Source organism: Paroedura picta, chromosome 5 (genome assembly GCF_049243985.1).
Source record: "Paroedura picta isolate Pp20150507F chromosome 5, Ppicta_v3.0, whole genome shotgun sequence".
In the NCBI taxonomy this organism is placed as follows: Eukaryota; Metazoa; Chordata; class Lepidosauria; order Squamata; family Gekkonidae; genus Paroedura; species Paroedura picta.
In genome coordinates this window covers 29,499,424-29,522,974 of record NC_135373.1, presented here as the reverse complement: position 1 = coordinate 29,522,974, position 23,551 = coordinate 29,499,424, and the positions used below count along the sequence as shown (strand labels likewise).

Here is a 23,551-nt window from a genome sequence, read left to right as displayed (position 1 = left end):
GAGCCCTCCACATTTCCACTAGGGAAAAGGAAAAAGGAAAAAAAACAAGCCTGCTTAGTTGTACGGAAAGAAGAAAAACAAATATATGTTTATGAGTTGCTAAGGTTATTAAGTTATATAAGTGTACATTATTAATACCAGAAATGATAAAATGGAGTCTTCATTAATTAGTAGAATAAATTCTTCGTTAGTTACATTTACACCTCCTCAGTTAGGAACCTCCTTTTAGTTATGCTTTAAGTTTAGGCTGAAAGTCACTACAGAGATATGTTAGATAATTCAAATTCAGCTATCATAGGAAATCTAATACCCCACACTATAATGTAAGCCCATTCCATTAGGTGTCTCCTTTTAGTTATGCTTTAATTTTGGGCTGGTAGACACTACGAAATTAGATTTAATAATACAAGTTCAGCTTACTTAGAAGATCTTAGACCCCAGATTAACTTCTTAACTAGTTATATTGCCTATATAGCTACGGAAAGGAGGGAAAAGAGGAAAAGAATTTCAACCACTGTGTTACATTTCCATTCCCCAAGCTTCTTAAGGGGGTCTCATATCGAGGCTTGTTACGTCTTGTGGCTCCCATTGACTAATGTTCTGTCCTGTTGGTCTTTGGCTAGGAAGGTACAGTTGTAGTCTTTCCCTCGGAGTATACATCGATAAATCTTGAAACAGTTGTACCTCCTGGACTCCAATATCAGTACAGATGTTTTTCCAAGAAGCTCCTTTCAATCGATTGCTTTCACCGCAGATCCATATGTCTTTTAATTGATTCTTGTGTACTGTTGCTTTGGAGTGGCTGTATATCTTCTCAGGTAGGGTGTCCTTATCTGAGCTGCAAGACTCTGACATCCCCTTTTCCATCTCCATAATTTCAGATTCCTCTTCTGCTGGTAATTTTCCACCTTGTTTAGAGCTATCATCAGCCACTACTATTGGTTCATCATTCCTGTTAGAAACTTCTTCCTTAATGCCTTTAAACTCCATGAGCATATTTTTAAGCGAGCCATTTATAGATTCTTTCAGGTCTTGTGTTTGTTTCTCTAGAAGATATGCAAATTTTTTAAGCGAAAACATGTTCCAGGCTTGGAATTTTGTTAGACTTAATCAATTATGCATATGTTGTTTCCAAAATATATTTGCAATTTTGCAAATAACCAGTAGAGGTCCTACAGAGTCCTAACGAAAGCAACAGTCTGTTTTGATATTAAAGCAATGTCTCTGGAGCTTAGTTCTCGCGAGATCTTTCCAGGCACGGCTCTTATCTCTCTTATCTTCGAAAACCAAAACATATGCAATAAGAGCTGTTACTTATTAGTTTGAGTAAATTTAAGTCCTTCTTCTACTTAGAAAAGAAAATTAGCCTGCCTCATAATGAGGTGGCATCAAGCAGAGCCAGAAACAGGGGAAAAAGTAGAGACGGAGAAGCGGAAGAGCACTTGCATCTCTGCGTTGATTAATGACTCAATATCTTGGAATTTGGCAGTGTCCACCCCCTCAGTTGCAATAAATTGTCTTCCTGTCACTCTAGCTTGTTTGGATTAGAGAAAGCAACTTTCCACACCGAGAGTTTATTCCAGGGAAGAGGGTGCCGGGGGAAACCCCACTCACTGTTTGTAGGCTCGATCTGATGTCTGCCAGATGTTTTCACTCCGAAGTTGTGGTGAGTCGAAGGTCTTGCTGGGAGTTATCCAATTAGCTTTGTAGATTAAAATAAGCTTTGTAGATTGCAGAGTTGAAAAAGGAGGAAAGGGAGGAAAGGATATTAAAATGGCGGACGGCGCTTGCTGGACCCTGTGCACACTGAGCTTACGTTCCAGTGGGAGATTAATTTCCCTGCGGAACAGAGAGGCCCCAGAGATTCACAAGGAATTTCTGAGAAGATTGTGGGTGGGTTAGCGTACCCAAAACCCGATTCTGTCAATCACAGCAGCGATTGACCCTCAGTGGAACAGGAGCTCGAAGTAATCGAGCTATCCAAGTGCCATGGCTCCGCCCAAGTCCTTTTCTGTAAGTTTTGACTTAGGAGAACCTCTTTATAATAGGATTGCACCTTCAAGAATGTTTCTGTGTGTAAGTGGAGTCTGGCAGGATATTGATTTGTATTCAGGCAGTAACAAGTTTTGGGAATGGTGTTAGACTAACATTCCCCAATGCCTTTGAGCCAATGGCCTATTGATATTAAAACACTGATATATTGTTATCAATATGGATCAATATTGTTATCAATATGGATTTAAATATTAATATATATAAGATAAGTGAGATACTGTTGGTTTCTGGCGGCTGTATTTGAACATTTATTTTGTGGGAAAGCTTGTTGGATTCAACCCAATGTTCCAAGATGTATAAAGAAAAGAAAATGGCAGCCCCTAACCAAAATAATAATAAAAAAAACAGAACAGAAAAGCAAAATCAGAGCAGACCCTCGGGATGCAACTCCCTAATTTTGCTTCTTTTTGCCTTTTGCCTCTCTCCAGGTCAACCATGTCATCTGTAGAATATCTCAGCCACAAAGGAATCCTATTCCCTTCAATGAATTATTCAGTGGAAACTCTTCTCCACTTGGAAAACGAATTCCAGATCCTAGATGATGATGTCTTTAATGTCACTTTCCCCAAGTCAGGTAGGAAGGGAAGTGAGCCGAATGGGGGTCACATGTGATGCTCCTGCAGAGAAACTACAAAAGGGGGAACAAAGCGACCCAACCTGTGTGCAAAAGCTGGGAACCTAAAAGGTTGAGCAGCAGCAGAGTATATATTAAATTATTAAAATGCAAATGTTTATTCCATGAGACACATGAGAATACACTCAGGCTCTGAGAGGACTTCTATAAGGTGGCACCTTGAATAATAAATATTCTAATTAGGGGTCTCCCAAGTGGTATATTTGGATACTTTGCATTAGTGTGGGAGCCTCTCCATTCTTATAGTCCCCATTATTACATCACATGAGTGCATTTAAATATTAGACCACTTAGGAAGACCCCCCAAGGGGGGTTGAAGTGGGTTTGGTTATCTGTTTCTTGTCATTTGTCCATGCGTCAAAAGGTTTGGGATTTGTGCAAAAGTTCTTGATATCTGTTGATGTTTTTAAGTTTTGTATGTGCACGTGTATTGAAATATTTGCATTTTATTATTTCATACATATTCTGCTTCTGCTCAACCTCTTAGGTTCCAAGCTCAAGCAGAGAACACTAATTACACTTTACTAAAGGTGCATTCCCCAAAATTGTGGAGTCAAACTGGGGCATGTGTGAGAAACATCAGTGCTTTTCATGAATTGTCCTTACAATTTCTTTACTTCTCTCTGGGAAGACTGAGGGTATTTCCACACATTAAAAAAAATTGCATCACACCAGTGAAATGGCGTAATGCTATTAAAAATTGCACCCCCCGCAATTTCCCACCTTCATGCTCTCCCGCTTTCTCCTGCCACTTTTTGGTACTTCCTGGAACTCTGCATGGCTGCCTGAAATGGCAGAGGGGAAGAACACTATAAACGCAACTCTCCCTCACCTGTCACTCATGGCAGGCAGCCAATCACCTTTTACCTTGTTTTAAAGGGACAGCAATGATTTTTTTTTAAGTGAAACTTCTCCGTTGGAATGCCTATGCATCTTATCATAGATGCATAGTGCTTATTTTAATGCCACTCCATAGCCTTGAGGCTCCAGAAAAGTATTTGATTTCACAATTTGGAGGCAGAGAGGGGGGGTTGAGAGCCATGCTCTGTGCATCAACTTGTGGGGGAAATATTTTTTGGCTACGCCTAGCCAAAGTAATACATATTCATTGCTCCAGGCTCTTTGATCCCCCAAAAATTAAAGATCCCTGTTCCAGGTGGAAGAAAGAGGGAGGCAGGTTTGAGGGTGGAGACAGAGATTGCGCTGCTTTGCTCACTTGGGTTTCGCACATGTCCTTGCCATGTGGCTTAAGGCTTGCTCTCCTCCTGCTGATGCTAGATAGTTGTGGAATCCACTTTATGCAGTTCCCCAACTATCAAGAAAGAGGGAGGCAGGTTTGAGGGTGGGCGTTGGAGACAGAGATTGTGCTACTTTGCTCACTTGGGTTTCACACATGTCCTTGCCATGTGGCTTAAGGCTTACTCTCCTCCTGCTGATGCTAGATAGTTGTGGAATCCACTTTATGTAGTTCCCCAACTATCATTTTAAAATGGATGATGTAGATGTTGGGATGTTGGATGTTTGCAACATCAGGTAAAACTCCAAAAAAATAGTTTTGCAAAAGGTAAGCATCTCACTATTTTAATTGGGTGCGGAATTGCCCTGAATCTGGGTTCTGTGAACAACTACAAAATGAGCTTTGATGGATGGAGTTTCCCCATTCTCAGACAAAGGGTCAGTTCCAGGTGACTTCTGCATACTGAACTGGCCTTTAGTTCAGGGAATTATGTTAACAGATGACCTATGTGCTCAGACTATAACGTCTAGTTCTCATAATTCTGTCAACACATGGGCAAGAAGTATTCCCAGCAAGAGAAAGTTAGCTTGAAAAAAAGAGTCAATCTCATGACTGGTGGACTCTCTTCTAGGCACCAATTGGATGGCTGAGATCTTAGCCCTGATCTCAAAGAAAGGGGACCCCACGTGGACACACAGTGTGCCACTCTGGGAGCGGTCACCTTGGATCGAGGCTGATTATGGCCTGGCCTCGCAGCTGACTCCACCTCGGCTTTTCTGTAGTCACCTTCCATTCCAGCTTTTCCCAAAGTCCTTTCTGAAAACCAAAGCCAAGGTAAGGAATGAGCAATTCGACCTGAGCACATTCTTCACACACAAGTACTTTGGAGAACTAGAAAACATTCCCATGTATATGCAAAGCCTGCCTGGGCTCCCATCTGAGTGCACAGATGCATTTGAATGTATGAGATGTTCTGTACTGCATGAGAATTGCAAGAAGCCCTCTAAATCAGGGGTAGTCAACCTGTGGTCCTCCAGATGTTCATGGACTACAATTCCCATGAGCCCCTGCCAGCAAGTGCTGGCAGGGGCTCGTTGGAATTGTATTCCATGAACATCTGGAGGACCACAGGTTGACTACCCCTGCTCTAAAATGGTTCCTGTGATTTTGGATAAACAGGAATTTATCACATTATTTATTGCATTATTCAGACATCCTCTTGAGAAACTCTCCAATGCCCCCCTGCTTTGTAGTTTATCACCCCCTTACAGAAACCATGTTCTATATAGACTTCCCCAAACATTAGCAAAGAGCTGAACTGGCCTTTCAAGTATCTTCAAAATAGCGGGGGATGTAAGGATTCAAAATGACACTGAGAATTCTACCATTTCAGAGCCTATTTTCAAATATTTACAAACCTGCAGTAGTATTGAGTAGTTTTACATCCTGCTTGTCTCTCCCGGTATCATTAAAGTGAACCTAACATTGCACTAGAACAGGGGTAGTCAAACTGCGGCCCTCCAGATGTCCGTGGACTACGATTCTCATGAGCCCCTGCCAGCGAATAGGAATTGTAATCCATGGACATCTGGAGGGCCGCAGTTTGACTACCCCTGCACTAGAAACTGAGCAATCAGCATCTCTTCTTATGAACCTGACTTCAGAGTGTGGATCAAAAATTCCATACCATGTTTAGGGGTGAGGGTGGTGAGGGTGGGAGATGTCACCTTTTCTAAATAATATTCCTGTCTCTGTCACAGGTTATCTATACCTTGCGTAATCCCAAGGATGTGCTGGTCTCATTTTACCATTTCTCTATGATGATGAAAGTACTGAAGACACCTGGGACCCTACAAGAGTACCTGGAGGAGTTCCTGACTGGGAATGGTATGGGAGCTGGGAAACTGCCCTTCGTGGGGCCTTTCCCTGAACACAATCCCTAGAACATACTTGCAAGGATTATGTTTCTCTTACAAGACTTCTCTCAGGGAATCTGCTGTGAGAATGTCCTGTTGAGTTCTTAATCAGTCACACTTGTATTCCACTCTTCCTCAGAGGAGCTTAAGGAAACATCCCCTTGCCTTGGGTGAGAAGCCCAGAGAACAGTTATAGAGAATATTCTTTTTTTTTTTTTTTTATAGAAAGTTTTTATTTTATTTTCCAGAATTGAAGAGTTGAAGACAGTAAGATACATGCAATCTACATTGTTAATACAGAGAAGGAGAGCTATACTCTTCATTTGATACACTTGGTTCCCCATTTTTAATCCCTTTTGTAAATAGTTCAGGTAAAGGCCCCATTGTTCTTGAAAGACCTCTTAGTGTCAGTTTGACTATCTTGGTAAGATCAGCTAGTTTATTCACCCAGTCTTCTGTCGAGGGTAGTTCTTACGTTTTCCATTTCTTGGCCAATTCTAGTTTTTCTGCCGTCGTCGCATAGAAGAAGAAGCTCTGTATGTGGGTTAGGAAGCACTGTGGAAAAACATTTTGGTTCCCTGTTTCAATCTTAAAAACCCTCTTCTCTCCATTTAAGATTATAAACTGGCTACAATATTATGGACTTTTACCCAAAGCTTATAGACTTTTTATAGACTTTTTCACGTTTGCACCACATTTAAAAAGAGAAGTCTACCTTGTTACCATCATTTCAACATTTGTTTGCATAGTTTCTGATAGTTTTAACAATCATAAACAGTTTATACTTAACGTAGTCCTAGAGCCCTCCACATTTTCACTAGAAAAAGGGAAAAAGGAAAAAAAAAGAATAAGCCTGCTTAATTGTACAGAAAGGAGAGAAACAAATATGTATAGGTATACATTGTTAATACCAGAAATAATAAAATGGAGTCTTCATTAATTAATAGAATAGATTTTTCGTTAGTTATATTTACACCTCCTCAGTTAAAAACCTTCTTTTAGTTATGCATTAAGTTTAGGCTGAAAGTCACTACAGAGATATGCTAGATAATTCAAATTCAGCTATCATAGGAAATCTAAAACCCCACACTATAATATAAGCCCATTCCATTAGGTGTCTCCTTTTAGTTATGCTTTGATTTTGAGCTAGTAGGCAGTGCGAAATTAGGTTTAATAATACAGATTCAGCTTACTTAAAAGATCTTAGACCCCAGATTAACTTCTTAACTAGTTATATTGCCTATATGGCTGCATACAGGAGGTAAAAGAGGAAAGGAATTTCGACCACTGTGTTGCATTTCCATTCCCCAAGCTTCTTAAGGAGGTCTCATTTCGAGGCTTATTACGTCTTGTAGCTCCCGTTGACTAATGTTCTGTCCTATTGGTCTTTGGCTGGGAAAGTACAGTTGTAGTCTTTCCCTCGAAGTATATATCGATAAATCTTGAAGCAGTTGTACCTCCTGGACTCCAATATCAGTACAGATGTTTTTCCATGAAGCTCCTTTCAATCGATTGCTTTCACCGCAGATCCATATGTCTTTCTTGTGTATTGTTGCTTTGGAGTGGCTATATATCTTCTCAGGTAGGGTGTCCTTATCTGAGCTGCAAGACTCTGACATCCCCTTTTCCATCTCCATAATTTCAGATTCCTCTTCTGCTGGTAATTTTCCATCTTGTTTAAAGCAATCATCAGCCACTACCATTGGTTCATCATTCCTGTTAGAGACTTCTTCCTTAATGCCTTTAAACTCCATGAGCATATTTTTAAGTGAACCATTTAGAGATTCTTTCAGGTCTTGTGTTTGTTTATCTAGAAGATATGCAAATTTTTTAAACGAAAACATGTTCCAGGTTTGGAATTTTGTTAATCAATTATGCATATGTTGTTTCCAAAATATATTTGCAATTTTGCAGATAGCCAGTAGAGGTCCTACAGAGTCCTAACGAAAGCAACAGTCTGTTTTGAATTAAAGGAATGTTTCTAGAGCTTAGTTCTCGCGAGATTCCACGGCTCTAATCTCTCTTATCTTCGAAGACCAAAAACAGATATAATACTTATTAGTTTAAGTTGATTTAAGTCCTTCTTCGCTTAGAAAAGAAAATTAGCCTGCCTCATGATGAGGTGGCATCAAGCAGAGCCAGAAACGGGGGGAAGAGTAAAGACGGAGAAGCGGAAAAGCACTTGCATCTCTGCGTTGATTAATGACTCAATATCTTGGAATTTGGCTGCTTCACCCCCTCAGTGGTAATAAATCCTGTCACTCTGGCTTGTTTGGATTAGCGAGAGCAACTCTCCACGCCGAGAGTTCATTCCAGGGAAGAAGGTGCCGAGGGAAACCCCACTCACTGTTTGTAGGCTCGATCTGATGTCTGCCAGATGTTTTCGCTCCGGAGTTGTGGTGAGTTGAAGGTCTTGCTGGGAGGTGTCCAATTATCTTGGAAGATTAAAATAAGCTTTGTAGATTGCAGAGTTGAAAAAAGAAGAAAAGGAAAAAAGATTTTAAGATGGCGGACGGCGCTTGCTGGACCCTGTGCACACTGAGCTTACGTTCCAGTGGGAGATTAATTTCCCTGCGGAACAGAGAGGCCCCAGAGATTCACAAGGAATTCCTGAGAAGATTTATGGTTGGGTTAGCGTACCCAAAACCCGATTCTGTCAATCACAGCAGTGATTGACCCTCAGTGGAACAGGAGCTCGAAGTAATCGAGCTATCCAAGTGCCATGGCTCCGCCTCTCTCTGTCGAGAATATTCTTTATCTGCCACAATTTTCCTCATGGAATCCTGGGGAATCAGAAATTTCCAATCTCAGGATGTGCTGTTTTTCCTGTCACTAAAATAAATATTAAAGTGGATGCCTCATGCCATTCATGAAGGGAGCCAAATGAGGTCATCCACAGTCAAAGGTGAGAGATTGGCCACAGCTTGTAGGAAGAAGATATGGAGAGGCCCCAATCTAGTATTATCAGTTGTATTACACCCCCTCACTAGAGGCCACAGTTCCCTCATGACTGGTCCTGTCACCCTCTGCCTTTCTCTCCTAGTGATCTATGGTTCCTGGTTTGAGCACGTGAAGGGCTGGATGGAGTTGAAGGGAAGGCCCAACCTTTTCTACATCACGTATGAAGAACTGCGGCAGGTATAGTCCCAGCTTCATGATCCTCTGCTTTTAATGATTCCAAATTTTCTCTCGAGATATTCTGTCACCATGGATTGAGTATCTCTGAGGAAGAAGAGTCCTTTCCCCACAAGAGTAAAAAGTTAAAAAATGAAAGGTGTGAGGTCCTTTTTGGAGCACACCTTCTGAGATATATATTGTCTAGGACCACACCTCTCAGCTATAGTCTTATTCTATATCAAGAGTGCCTTTCATGTGTGTCAGAAAAAGCTTTGGCATTTGAAACACTTTAGAAACATTGGTTGGGGCTAGGGTTGTGCATTTAGGCCCCGATTCGGACTGGTCCGAATCGATTCGGGGCCAATGCAAGTCAATGGTGGCCATTGACTTGCATTGGAAAGGATCCCGAATCGTTTCGGACGATTCGGGGCCAATGCAATTCAATGTCTCCATTGACTTGCATTGGAAAGCCTTCCCCCGCCTTCCCCAGGGGCTGGGAGGGAGGGTGTGCAAGTTGCACCCCTGAAACTTCTTGGGAAGCTCAGGGAGGGTCTTACCTGAGTCCCCTGAAAGTTTCAAGAAGATTGGACCAAGGGGTCCAATCCAAGGGGCTCCCAAAGAGGGTGCCCCTATCCACTCCATTGGTTACAATGGAGTGTCAGATTCTTTAGGCTGAACATGTTTCTCCATGGACTTCTTTGGGGAATGTTCCTTGGGAGCCCCCAGGATGGGACCCCCTGGTGCAATCTTCCTGAAACTTTCAGGGGACTCAGAGAAGACCCCCCCCCCACAGAGCTCCCCTGCAAGTGTCAAGAAGATTGGACCAAGGAGTCCCATCCTATGGGCTCCCAAAAGCGTGAGAAAAAAATGATTTCAGCAGGTAAATTGCCAATTTCCTGGTTCTGAAATCAAAGTGAGCTCCAGCAAGCAGCCCCTTGCTTTAAGTAGCCTCCTCCTGGGCAGGCTACAAAGCAAGGGGATTTAAAAAGCTAAAGTCTTCAGTGAGTGGCCAGAATGCCTTAGCTGAAAAGCTACAGGCATTCTGATTGGCCACTCACTCCCCCCTCCCCCCACCACCATTTTAGGCGGCAAAAAGTTAAAGAAAGAAAAAAAGGGGGCAGTTAGAGGCAATAGGCAAATGGCTGCCTGGCCTCCCTCCAACTCTGCCGAATCGATTCGGACCCAAATCGATTTGGCGGCCCTAATCTCTGAATCTCGGCGATTCGGACCGTTTTCGAGCCGGCAGGGCCCGATTCGGGCCCGATTCGGGCGATTCAGACGTTTCCAAAGCCGAATCGCCCATCCCTAGTTGGGGCTACACCAAACAGATTACTCTTGGCCACCCAGCAAAACTTTAGAATTTGTTTTTAGACCAGAGAGCAATGTACAGAACATATTGACCACTGAGGAAGACCCCTGGGGGTCAAAATGCGTTTGGTCTGTTCTTCATGCGTGATTAGATATGTATTATTTTTACTTTGTTTTAAATATATTATTGGTGCACTTTAATACATATTTGTGATAATTTTAAAATATTTTTTGAGTTCCTGGCTTCAACCAGGGCCAGGGCCTTTTCGGTCCCTACCTGGTGGAATGAGCTCCAGGAAGAGCTGTGAGCCTTGCAGGAGTTTCCAGCGTCCTGCAGGGCCTGCAAGACAGAATTCTTCTGCCAGGCCTATGGTTGAGGCCAGTGCTCTAAAAACATTGGATAGCCCCCCCCCCCCCAATAAGGACACATACTTCACCACATTCTGGATTACCATCAGTGGTCGCCAGCAGATAGCCCTGTAATGCCCTGGCTAGGAGACATTTGGAGTAGGGTAGGGTTTTTTTTACTGCCATGCTGCTGTCCATTGTTTTTATGTTAATTTTAATTGGGTTTTTTTGTATATGAGCTTTTATTCTGTGACCCGCCATGAGCTGGCTTGCCAAGTGGCAGGAAACAAATTGAAAATAAATAAATAAATAAAGTGTCCCCCCACAAAGCTACCTCACCACTCTTTTGCTGGGCTCACAAACCCCCCTCAGATGATAATTCAGCTCCCTCAGATAGTGCTGAGTTACAGGTTTTTCCATACTTGTGTGCCCGTATTGCATTAGTTTCCCGCCTTTGTAACATGTGTTTTGTTTCCTCTTTTTTAAAAAAAATATTGTTATCGTTATAAATGTCAACATGTGAATACACCATAACATTTTATATTTTATATAACCATGTAATATATATCTGTTTAAATTCTGTAAAACACATATTCCTATTATTAATAACATAAATTACTCCACATATTGACCCATCTTCTATTCTTTAACACCCTAAGTTACCACTTTTCTGTGAATGCATCTATGATTGTCTTATTATTATTTTTTAATTATTACATTAACTATGACATATCTTCCTAAACTCTTAATCTTTGATTCCTAACATATATTTTTTCTTTTCTCTTGGATTGCTTACTTATATTAATCCAGCACTCTAGTCCTAATAATTAAACTGCTCCTAGTATTTGAACTGACTTCTATACATTCTCATGGTCTTATTTGCCTCTTCATCTTTCCTTATCTATTTGATTGATAATCCAGGAACCATTTCCACTGTTCTATAAATCTCTTCTCGGAAATTTATTAAAGTTGTTAGTCTGGCCATTTTCGCCAATTCATTTAGTTTCTCTAGCCACATGTCTATTGTAGGAATTTCTTTTAGTTTCCATTTTTTAGCTATTGCCATTCTTGCTGCTGTCATTGCATGAAAAAATAAAGGTTTCATTTGTGGCTGAACATTGTCCGGAATAAAGCTCAGTAAGAAATATTCATCATTCATGCTGAAGTTTATGCCTAATATCTTCTCCAGTTCTTGATGATTTTTTTTCCAAAACCTGTTTTTGCCAGGACACCTCCACCATAAATGAAAAAATGATCCTGCTTTACTTTTGCATTTCCAGCATTTATTACTGCTTTCTTTTGCCATTTTAGCGATCGCCTTGGGAGTCATATACCTACCACCAGTAAAACATCTTAAACCAGTTCTCTTTTATGATTTGACTTGTTAACTTATTCACGTTTTCCCATATGTTTTCCCAATCTTCCGCTTCTAATCGCTTTTTAAAAATTCCTCATCCACTTAATTGCACAAGTTTTGACCACTTCTGTTTCGGCCTCATATTTTAAACATATCTTGTATATGTGGCCTTGCAAATGCGATTTCTGTTGCAGGATAATTTCCTCGAATTCTGTGAGTTCCATCTTTATACTATCCTGTGTTTTAAATTCTGTTTTAAACATGGATTTTAATTGATTATATTCTAACCATTTTATTGAAAATCTTTCTTGGGTTAATGTTTGCAGATCTTTCATTTTCTTTGTTTTTGATATAATATCTTGATATTTAAGACATGTGATCCTCGCTTGCTGAGAAAAAGTCATATACGTTTCTCCTGGCAATTTTAGCTTGGAGGGGGTGGGAGACTTTCTTTATATTTTTGCCATATTTTAACAGCCCCATGGTTCCACGGATTTTACTTTATCTTCATCTTTGCCCACCTTTCCAAGTTACTTTGGACCTTTTTCCATGTTCTCGCATAGTTATTTTTCATCAAACCAGTCAAATCTTTATCTAGATATATCCCCAGATATTTTATCAGTTTTTGATTAATTTCACATCCAGATAGTTGTTTAATGAGGTCTTTTTCGTCAGCTGCTATTCCTTGTAGAAATATTTTAGTCTTGGACGTTGATCTTGTATCCCGCATGTCTGCCAAATAAATGTAATAGTTCAAACAATGTTGGAATCGAAGTCATAGGATCAGTTACAACACACACCACATCATCTGCATAGCATTTTATTCTAAATTCTTCGTTTCCTACTTTAAGCCCTTTAATATCATCCGATGCACGTATTTTTGTTGCCAGCATTTCCAGAATTAGATTGAAGAGTAGCGGTGATAGCCCTGTCTTGTCCCTCTTTTGATTTTAATGATATCTTCTGTCAGCATACCGTTTACTAGGATTCTTGCCTCTTGCTGGGAATAGATTTTGGCCACCAACTTCAAAAAAATGTCCGCAGTCCAAACTTTGCAGCGTTTCCATTAGGAAATTCTAGAGGACATTGTTGAATGCTTTTTCGGCATCAAGAAAAAGAAACGCTGTCTGGAGTTTTTGCTGTTTGGCAAAATGCATTGCACTTAAGACAAGTGGCAAAGTTTTGCTATACTGCCGGCAGAGTGCGGAAATCTTTGGCTACTGTTGATGCTGAATGACCTGACTGTCAAAATGCTGTATTAATGTTTTGTGCTTTTGTTAACTCCCTGATGTCGAATGTCCTGTTAAAACACTGTAATAATGTATGTCTGTAGATACTTTGATGCTGGTCAATGACCGCAATAAATAAATAATAATAATAATTTTAAAAGACAAATTTTATATTATGCCTCATTAATCTTCTGGGCATAAAGCCTGTTTGATCTGTAGTCACCACTTCTCCAATATATTTTTAAAATCTTTCTGCTAATATTTTTGTAAAGATTTTATAATTATTATTTAACAGCGATATGGGCCTATATGAGTGATGAGAAAGGCGATCTCCCCCTTCCTTAAAAATTAAAGAAATGCTAGCTTGGTTCCATTAATCTGGTAACTTTTTGTTTCCTTCCTCAATTACTTAATTTAATAATAGGAGCAGTATTGGAGTAACCACATGTACAAATTTTTTGTAATAGATCGATGTTAGACCATCTGGCCCTGGCGCTTTTTGAACTTCAGTTGACTTTATTGCTTCATGTATTTCCTGAGTTGTTACCTTCTGGTTTAAAATTCTTTTATGATAGTCTGTAAACTGTTTTATAGGTATAACTTAAAAAAAACACGGTGTTATCTGTTAGATTTTCTTCTTGTCGATACAATTGCTGAAAGAATTTGATGAGCCATTGTTGTATTTCTAGTTCATTCATATACTCTTTTCCTTTGGTTTTTAGTTTGTTTATGATTTGTTTTTGTGATTTCACTCTTAGTTTCTGCACCAGCCATCTGCCTGGTTTGTCTCCCCACTCAAATTCTTTTTGCTTCAGATACTCCAGTTTTTTTCTCATGTCTTCCATTTCAATGTGATCTCTTTGTAGCCTAAGTAATCTTATCTGCCTGGCAATTTTCTTTGTTTTTCTTACTTTATGATCTTGTTCTAGTTTCTTAAGCGTTTTTAGGATTCTCTCCAGTTCTTCCTTTTTTTTCTTTATCCTTTTTGTATTCGCATAAGATAGAATGCCTCTCATAAAGGCCTTACTTGTATCCCACACAGTTGCCATTGACATTTCTGGAGTAATGTTCAAATGAAAAAATTCCTGCAGGTCTGCTTCACATTTTCCCCTAATTTTGGAGTCTTCCAAAATAAAGTTGTTCATTTTCCATCTCCTTATCCCTGTTCTCTTGTATGTATACTCCATCCAGATAGGGTTATGATCAGCAAATGTATTAGCTAGTATTTCTATTCCAGATATTTTTGACAATAAATGTGCTGAAGACCAGCATTGGTCTATTCTGGAGTATGTGGAGTGTCTATAACCCATTATGCACGGGGGTTTTAGCGCGCATTCGGGGTGGAATGGCGGTGACTAAAATCACTGATAACGCACGGAGTCAGCTGTAACCGGCCGTAGATTCGGTGCACACTGCCAAAAAAGCTATGTTAGCGGAACGCGGAAGAAAGCGCAGCTTCCTGGGCGACCAGGGCGCAACCGGAAGCGGCGCCGAATTGACCCCGTGCATAATCGGGGAGGCCAGAGGGTCGGAGGTGGCGCGACCGCTCAAGCGGCTGCCAGAACAAACGGCGGCGCAGGCCGGGGGGAACCCAAGGGAACATGGATGGAAAGGCAGCCGGAGAGCTCACAGTGGAGGGGGGCGAGGGGATCATCGCAGCTAAGGACGGCAGAGAGGCCAGCCACCCACCTCCCACCCATTCCCAAACACCCCCCCAACCACAAACGTGGAGGCGAGGTCTCTAAGAAAATACAAAAACTTTATAAAACAGTGTGAATGAACAAAGCACAAATATACAATACAAAGCTTAAAGTAGGGGAAACAATTTAAAGGGAAAACCTATGGGGCAGAGGAACCAGGGCCGCAAAGAAGGGGAGAGGCGAACTGGGAGTAAACTAAGGGGAAGGGGAAACATGCTCCCTCCCCCTCCGTGCCTGACAAACCCGGCAAGGCTGCACCTGCGCAGGCTGCTTCCGCCCTTCCTGTCTTCCGCCTCCGATGCTCGGCAACATAGTGGTGCGCTCGTCTCACTTCCCCTTGGCTCCGCATCGATGCCTTGACACCCGCCACTCCAGGTTTTGCCGCCGTCGTGCCCTGTCCCGTGCATAACCGGTTTGCTTCGCGTCTTCCCCCTCCGTGTTTTCCATGTGAACCAAAATCGCCATTTCGGCGGTCGTGCATAATGGGCCTATGAGAAAAAAAGTATATTCCCATTTCTTTGGATGTCTTGCTCTCCAGACATCTGTTAATCCAAATTGTACGAAATTCCTCCAAGCTGTTTTGGGAAATTTTGAGCTGGTTTTCTTCTTAGATTTGTCTAGATTTAAGTCCAAAATTGCGTTGAAATCTCCGATAATCAGCAGATTGTTCTCTACCATCTCTGAATGTTGTGAAAAGAAATCCTCATAGAACTTATCTTTTTTGTTGTTTGGAGTGTTGTTAGCGAGGAGTAACTTTTGGAGCATTGTTAGGAGTTTTTTGTTAGCGAGGAGTAACTTTTGACCGTCTGGTAAGATAATCTTTAGCGATATGAAACAACCCTCTATATCTTGGCAAAAAATTTCTGCCTTCAAGTTTGGAAGTATGTTACGACTCCTCTTTTCTTTACGTTTGCTGAGACTATGAATTGTTGTCCTAGTTTTTTCGATTTCAATAAATGTTGATGTTTAATATTCATATGCGTCTCTTGTAGGCATATAATACCTGGTTTTAGTCTTTTGAGCTGGTTAAAGATTTTCTGTCTTTTGTTTAATATGTTCAGACCATTAACGTTAACCAAAATAATTTTCAGCATTTCCATATTCAATGCTAAATTTAATATAATATAATGATCTACTATATCCAAAAGATCTCACTGTTGTTTATACTTCTATTTTGTTGAATGTTGTTGTGTTTGTTGTTGATCTTTGTCCGAAGTGAGGGTATTGGCCAGCTCTTGTGCTTGTTGAACCGTTTCTACGGTTTTCCTACCCGATGGCAGTATCACCTCTAGAACACATGGAATTCTCCAGAAATCCTTTATGTTCTTCCTTAGTAAGATTTGTCTTAGGAAGTGGAATTGAGCTCTCTTATGTAGCGTTTCAGCTGGGAGATCCTGGAACGTTTGTACTTCTTGTTTGTCTATTTTGAATGGTTCTGTACCATTTTTTAAATTGGAATGCATTTTTTGTCCTTTTACAAGCAAAGCTAGTCAGTATATCCCTTGGATGATCCTTCCATTTTTTCCCTTGTAATTAATTCTGTAGGTCTTCTCTAGGGAGATTTCCTCCCCTGGTAAATATTCTTGTAGTTCTTTTGTAAATTCTGATCTTAAATCTTGCCTCCCAAAAGATTCTTTAATTCCTCTAAATCTCAAATTTCTAGATCTGCTCTCCACTTCTAATATCTCCAACTTTCCCTCTACTGATTTCTTCCAAGTTTGTAGACTTTCAATCTCTTTCTCTTGTTCCTCTAATCTCTTTGTATTATTTTCAACTACCACTTTCAGTCCTTCTATCTTCTCAGTTAGCTCTTGTTTACAGGTTTGTATTTCTTTAAGAATTTCTTTAGATTGTTGTTTTAGCAAATTATCTGTTGAGGTCTTTACTTTGTTTTTCTAGTAGTCTAATCAATTGTGACATCCCTATTACTCTCTCCTCCTCTGAATCTTCTTCCTCTGTTGCCACCTCAATTCCCTCCACATTCTTTGTCTTTTCTTTCAATTATTTATTTTTTTGGTTTTGGCTGCTCCTGCCATCTCCCTTTTCCTTTTCCAAAAAGCTATAATATCTGTTGTTAATTTTTAAACAGGTGATCTAGTTGTCTTGGGTATCTTCCTTTCCTTACTATGTGTTTTGTTTCCTCAAGTGGCTCCTTATATATTTTATCACTGTATCTTCAGCCTATTTACTTAAATTGTGCTTGTGAATAAGCTGGAGGTTCAGCAAGAAGAGGAAAAGGAGGAGGAGGAGGAGGAGGAGGAGGAGGAGAGTTGGGTTTTACACTCCGTTCATTGTCCCCAAGAATCTCAAAGCAAACTTGCAATCAACCTCACTTCCTCTCCCCACAGCAGACACCCTGGGAAGTAGGTTAGGGTGAGAGACCTCTGAGAGACACTGCTCTTGGAGAACAGCTCAAAGAGAACTGTTGGTTCTTATATGCCACTTTTTTCTACCCAAGGGAGTCTCAAAGCGGCTTACATGTGCCTTCCCTTTCCTCTCCACATAACAGACACCCTGTGAGGTGAGTGAGGCTAAGAGAGCCCTGATATTACTGAAGAAGAGTTGGTTCTTATCTGCCGCTTTTCTCTACCCGAAGGAGTCTCAAAGCAGCTTACAATTGCCTTCCCTTTCCTCTCCCCACAGACACCCTGTGAGGTAGGTGGTATCACTACTCAGTGAGAACAGCTTTATCAATGCTATGGCAAGCCCAAGGTCACCCAGCTGGCTGCATGTGGGGGAGCGTGGAATCAAACCCGGCTTGCCACTACACAAAGCTGTCACTAGGGGGGTGCAAAACACATGTGGAAAAAGACAAAACAGACCAATTTGGTCTGGGCACACAAGTGATGACCATAAGCCATGTAGAAAAGCCCTGAATGCCGTGAGTGACAGCGCAGACATGATGGATCCACTGTGTACAGGTCTGGTGGCCACTTCTTAAAAAATACATCACAGCGCTGGAAAAAGTACAGAGGAGGACCACCAAGATGATCTAGGGGTTGGTGGACCTTTCCTACCAAGAACGGCAGAAGTGACTGGGACTTTTCAGTTTAGAAAAGCGATGATTTAGGGGGACATTCTAGAGTTTTAGAAAAATTATGCATGGGATGGTGAGACTGCACAAAGAAACATTTCTCCCCACAAATGCTAGAACTTAGACATCAGATGAAGTGGATGGGCAGGAGATTTATTATGGACAGAAGGAAATAGTTCTTTACACAGAAAGTGATTAAAATTTGGAATTCACTGCCAGAGGATGTAGTCATGGCCACAGGAATAAACAACTTTAAAAGAGGATTAGCTAGCTTCATTGAGGATAGGCATTATTTGGAAAGGTCAATAGATGGACTGGTAGAAATAATGGAATATCCAGACACCTGACACAGATGGCTTCTGTGTGATGAATATTAGGATGCTGATCTCTTGTGGGCATCACACAGGACATGTGCTTCCATTCTCTCTCTGACATCTCTCCCATATCACCCTCAGGACCTGCGAGGCTGTGTGGAGAAGATCTGCCACTTCCTCGGGAAAGAGCTCAATAGCCAGCAAATTGACTCCGTGGTGGAAAATGCCTCCTTCCGGAAGATGAAGGAGAACAAGATGTCCAATTTCTCCCAGTTGGATGAGACTATGGCGGACTTCAAGAAAGGAGAGTTCATGAGGAAAGGTAAAATGAGCAGCCTTAAGGGAGGCCTGGTGCAATGCATGCTCTTACACGTGTATACATTTGCTGGGCTTATCTGCCCATCTTGCAGCAGGACTGTGCAATCCCAGCAGGACTACAGATCCAGGCTGGGTCACAAGGAATAGGGACTGGAGCATGTCAGAACCAGCAAGTTTGACTCAAACTCTGAGGGGACACCCAGGCGGCCATGCCTGCAAGCAAATATGAAGGGGGAGGGGAGGCTATTCATTGCTGTGTGCAGTTGCTTATTCCTTGTGGTTACCCTCCCGTGTTGTCTTAGGGATCTCCGGGGACTGGAAGAACCACCTGACAGTGGCACAGAATGAATACTTTGACCGTGTTTATCAGGAGAAGATACAGGGCATGAATATGACCTTCCCGTGGGACTGAAGAAGACCAGATTCTCATCCTGAGCTATATCCTCTCAACCTCTTCTGCAGCACAGCTGAGAAGCCAGACCCCATTAACGAAAAGTTCTCAGATCTTCAGAGGTCATCAGATGTGCATCAATGGCACGTTCCACCCAGAACCTAGTAAAGGGTCCCCCAATGTGAACCTTGAATCCTAGTAAGAGAAATCATGGGAGAAAGATGCAGACTTCTCATGCATCAGGGAAAGGGATGCCCAAAGTTTAAACAGAAAATTCTTTCCAAGGCATTGTCTTTCAGGATGCTTGCAGTGCCTTTGTTCCTCTGCAGCCCTCAAAGAGGAAACCACCCTGGGCAGACCAGTTCCTCTGCTTTGGAGGGGGGGACTCTACGGCATTGTACTCTGCTGAGGTCCATCCCCTCCCCAAAACCTGCTCTCATCGGGTTACCCCCCACCCCCAATCTCTAGGAAATTCCTCAAGCAGAGTTGTCAACCCTAAGTCAACCAAAGCTCAGAAGAATAAAAGTTGTGACAGCCTGTCTCTCACAGGTATGTGGAACATATTCCTGCTCCATGGCTGTTTGGTCCCTCCCTCCTTCCCTCCTACCCAGCCACCCACACACCTTCTTTCAGGCAGGTGTCTGGGGGAGGGCAATGCTTAGCAGCAGCCAGCACCATGGATAGCTCACGGTGAGGCCTGGCCTCAAGGGCCTAGGCAAGCAGGGAGCCCATGGTATTGTCCCTGCTCTAGCTTAGAGACAAACCTAGACTAACACAGACGGACTGTTCATGCCCCCATCTCCCTAGAGAGGTTAACGGGGCCACATTTATTAACAGAGGTTTGTTCATCAGTCAGCCTGGAAAGCATCCAAGAGCCTTTTTCATTTCTGTATATGTCTTCTTTTGTTGGAAATAAAAAATATATATATAAGGAGGTCCCAGATTCAGTCCCTGATATCTCTGCTTAAGTACATAATATGAAAGACTTTGGAGATTCTTTGCCAGTCATAGAATCATAGAATCATAGAATCATAGAGTTGGAAGAGGCCATACAGGCCATCTAGTCCAACCCCCTGCTCAACGCAGGATCAACCCTAAGTGTCAGGATAGACAACATTGGATGTGTGTCACAGCAACCACCAGAAAGAGCTGAACCTCTGACTCTGAAGCAGGATGGACATTGATTGTGTGTGTCGGGCAAAGATGTGGGGCCTGGGCATGGCCTTCCCATGAGATGGAAGAATTCTTGAGCGTTCCTCACCATGTGTAGAATTTTTACACGTGTATGCCCCTAACATGGGGCAGAAGCCTCCTGCCAAAAAAGAGAAAAAGATCCCTTTAAATACAGGACATTTTGATTTTGCAGATGAGATCAGATGCTTGAGCAGCAATGTCATAGTCTACACAGCAGAGGGAAGTGCAGAGTGAGAAGGTCTTCAAAGTTGAGTGCTGGAACTCACTTGCTGGCTAGCCAGGTCATCAGGCACCCCTGCAATTGTCCCCAAGGACTGTGTCATCAGAGGGTGTATTATACCAGGGGGAGGGGGTCCACTACCTGGGAGTGAATTTTATTAAGAATTTTATTATTGTTTTAGGAGGGTTTTAATGTATGTTTGTAATTGTAACCCACTACGAGCCATGATATGGGAGTGGTAGGATATTAATATAATTATACTATCCTTATTTGCCTTTGGGCATCATGTGTGCGTTCGTGTGCGCGTGCACTGTGTTAATACTCCCTTTAAAAGGCTGTGGTTTCCATTCCCTGTCATCTCCCTGTGGTGTGACCCATGGAAAGTAAATTAAAGAATCTTATCTTCCACACTCCCTTGGGGTGTTGGGGTGGGCTCAGTCCGTGATGAGGAAGGGCAACAATTGGTCCCATGGCCCTGGACTGACAAGCGGAGGGGCCAATCGGAAGGTGCGAAGCCAGCCCTTCGGAAGAGCTGTGCCAGCCCTTTTCGCCCCAAGGCTGTCCTAACTGTCAAGTCCAACTGCAAATTGCCTCAGAACCCTGACAGAGCTGGCAGGAGGCTGCAGAGTGCTCCCCCTCCCCCCCCCTCAGGCATGCTGCGAAGGAGCCTCTGACAGGCCCTGACTGAGGGAAGGAGGCCTTTCCAAGAGCAACGCAGGGGAGTCTGAGGGCCTTCCTTTTGGGTGGGGGGGCTTTCCTCTTCTCCCAAACAGTTGCCTGACAGGGAGGCCACAGAAAAGCCCCTTCTCACTTAAAATACTGCTCTGGCTGAGAGTTAGACACAGCCAAGCCATGTGTCTTTCTTCTTTGCAACTCTCTGCAGATCTGAGGCCACTGCGTAGCATTATTCTGCAGACAAAACTGGTTCGTTTGTCTCCTGTTTCATCTGCACAACAACCCTGTGCAGTAGGCCTCAAGTCTTTCAATTCAACAACAACCTGTGTGGGAGGCCTTGAATGTTTCTTCTCTACCACAACCCTGTCCAAAGCAGCCCTTTCTGCCTGGGGAGCTGATCTTTATACTCTGCAGGTGAGCTGTAATTCCAGGAGCTCTCCAGGCTCCACCTGTAGGTTGGCTACCCCAGTGTTAGAAATATTCCTGGAGGTTTGGAGGTGGGACTTCAAAATCGTACAATGCCTCAGAGTCCAGCCTTCAAAGGAGCCATTTTTGCCTGCAGCAGGTGTGTCCCTCCTGGGCTATGGGCTATGGCCAGCCCTTACCAGCAACTGTTTGTATTCTGGGGCCCAGACAGGGAGACCAGCATCGGTCCTGTGAGTCTGGAAAGTGCAGGAAGATCTAAATAAATACTTACAGCCTGAAACTGTAAATAGTGAGAGGGAGGGGAAGGGAAGATTATTGGAAAATGCTTTGAGACACCTGAGGCCTTTTGGGTCACTGCGGCCCATTCCCAGTTCTCTCAGACCTCTCACAGCCCCACATACCTCACAGGTTGACTACTGTGGAGAGACGAACGGAAAGGGTGTTTGTGAACTGCTTTGAGACTCCTTTGGGTAGTAAGCAATAGGGTACAAAAATCCGTTCTTCTATGGAGCAACCATGAAAGAAGCATGTGGGCACATAACATTTTATCAACAGTGAAAAATGGGGGGAAAAGGAACAGGGTGGACACCTGTGTACTGTGACTACCCCATGTGTATTAGGGCAGAGGGGCCTAATTCACACAAGAAGGGAAATGACACAGAACTGGGGGGAATTGGTTGCCATGTAATCTTCCCCTAAGAAGAGTCTCCAGTCTGATTTTCCCTTCATATATCTGAAGACATGCCTCTGGAAAGCTCATCTGTAACCACTATGCCACAATTCCCAACGGTCAGTCTTCTCCCACACTCAACAAACATTCCAAACCACAGGTTCTTGACTCCCATATCTCCACACCCATGCCCTTATTTGCCACCACGCCACCACAACCCCCCACACAACACACACATTCAACCCCATGCCCTTACAGACTGGACAACTCCTCCCCTTCCTCTTCCCACTGCCAAGCTCTAGCGCCCGTTGTATTCTTGGATGCAACGGGCTTTGCCCCTAGTATAATAATAATATAATACTGGCCGCAGGCTCACATAGGTATGTGGATACCGGTCACAGACCGGTATCCACATACCTATGTGAGCCTGTGGCCAGTATGATATTATCTTTAACCGCTCCTGCGGAGCGGATTAAATAATCGGTTAAGGGCACCTAAGGAGGGCCCTGTCCGTGATGAGGAAGGGTGCCGATAGGCCCCTTCCTCATGACTGACAATCGATTGTTAGTCCAGCGGCAAGGAACCAATTGTGAGCCACGTGCAGCACGACTTGCAATTGGTCCCTTGCCGCTGGACTGACGAATCAGGAGGCGCAAAGTGCCTCCCGATCCGCCCCCCCTCGACTCAGCTCTCGCGCAAGGCTCGCCGCCGCCATTCCTTCCCCGCCGCCCAACAGGCAGCTCCCCGCCACCCTCAGCATACCGCTGGCCCAGCGCCCATCGCCCCGCAGCCGCCTGCTGCCGCCCCGCACTTCCCGACGCCTCCAGGAGGCCGGGAGCGCCACAGCTAAACACGCCTGCCTACGCACTCCCACCCGCCACGCCACACTAAGACTGCCGCCCTGCCTACCAGCCTCACGCACCAACGAGCCCCAACCCGCCCACCCGCCACCCGAACCTCGCCCGGCCTCACCGGCAGACCTGCGCCAACCCAGCTGCCTGCCTACTGACCTCCGCCGATGAAAGATCCATACAGGCCGCGCCGTCTTCGTTCTGGACGTCTCCCCCTCAAGTAGGCCGCGACCTGCTGGCGCCCACTTGCTGCCACTTCAGCGCCTGCTCCCCACCCGCCCTCCGAGCCGGCCCCACTGCGCCATGATACTGCCGCACCCCGCTAGTGCCCGCTGTCTTAGTTACAGCGGGCTCTCTTTCTAGTTATTATATACTAGGAACTGAAGCCTGTTGTATGCTTAAATACAACGGGCGCTAGCATGGTGTGATGGGTGAGTGTTTGGCTTAGAAGTTTTGGGTATGAAGGAAGGGAGGAGAAAGATTCAGTGGTGAGAACACAGGAGGGAGGGAGGCAGGCAGGCAGGCAGGCATAGAGAAAGGGAGAAAGAGAGAGAGAA

The 23,551-nt window shown here is 43.3% G+C and overlaps 2 protein-coding genes across 5 annotated transcripts in view; one reads left to right on the top strand and one right to left on the bottom strand.

Moving 5' to 3' along the window:
• Positions 1–23,551, top strand: part of SULT2A1 (sulfotransferase family 2A member 1) — a 44,674-nt gene that overhangs the window by 4,461 nt on the left and 16,662 nt on the right. For 2 of the 4 annotated variants that reach the window (XM_077337002.1, XM_077337001.1), the window contains 6 exons: positions 2,484–2,629; positions 4,558–4,760; positions 5,687–5,813; positions 8,886–8,980; positions 18,391–18,571; positions 18,870–19,889. The exons of 1 other annotated variant lie outside the window; for it this stretch is intronic. In XM_077337002.1, coding sequence (XP_077193117.1) covers positions 2,491–2,629; positions 4,558–4,760; positions 5,687–5,813; positions 8,886–8,980; positions 18,391–18,571; positions 18,870–18,979 — 855 coding nt within the window. In that variant the 5' untranslated portion in view covers positions 2,484–2,490 and the 3' untranslated portion in view covers positions 18,980–19,889. Of the gene's footprint in view, positions 1–1,534; positions 1,667–2,483; positions 2,630–4,557; positions 4,761–5,686; positions 5,814–8,885; positions 8,981–18,390; positions 18,572–18,869; positions 19,890–23,551 lie in introns of those variants that run through there. One more of the 4 variants, XM_077337003.1, reaches the window with a different exon arrangement.
• The window catches only part of LOC143837324 (uncharacterized), a 55,267-nt gene that overhangs the window by 31,173 nt on the left and 543 nt on the right, over positions 1–23,551 (bottom strand). The window lies entirely within an intron of this gene.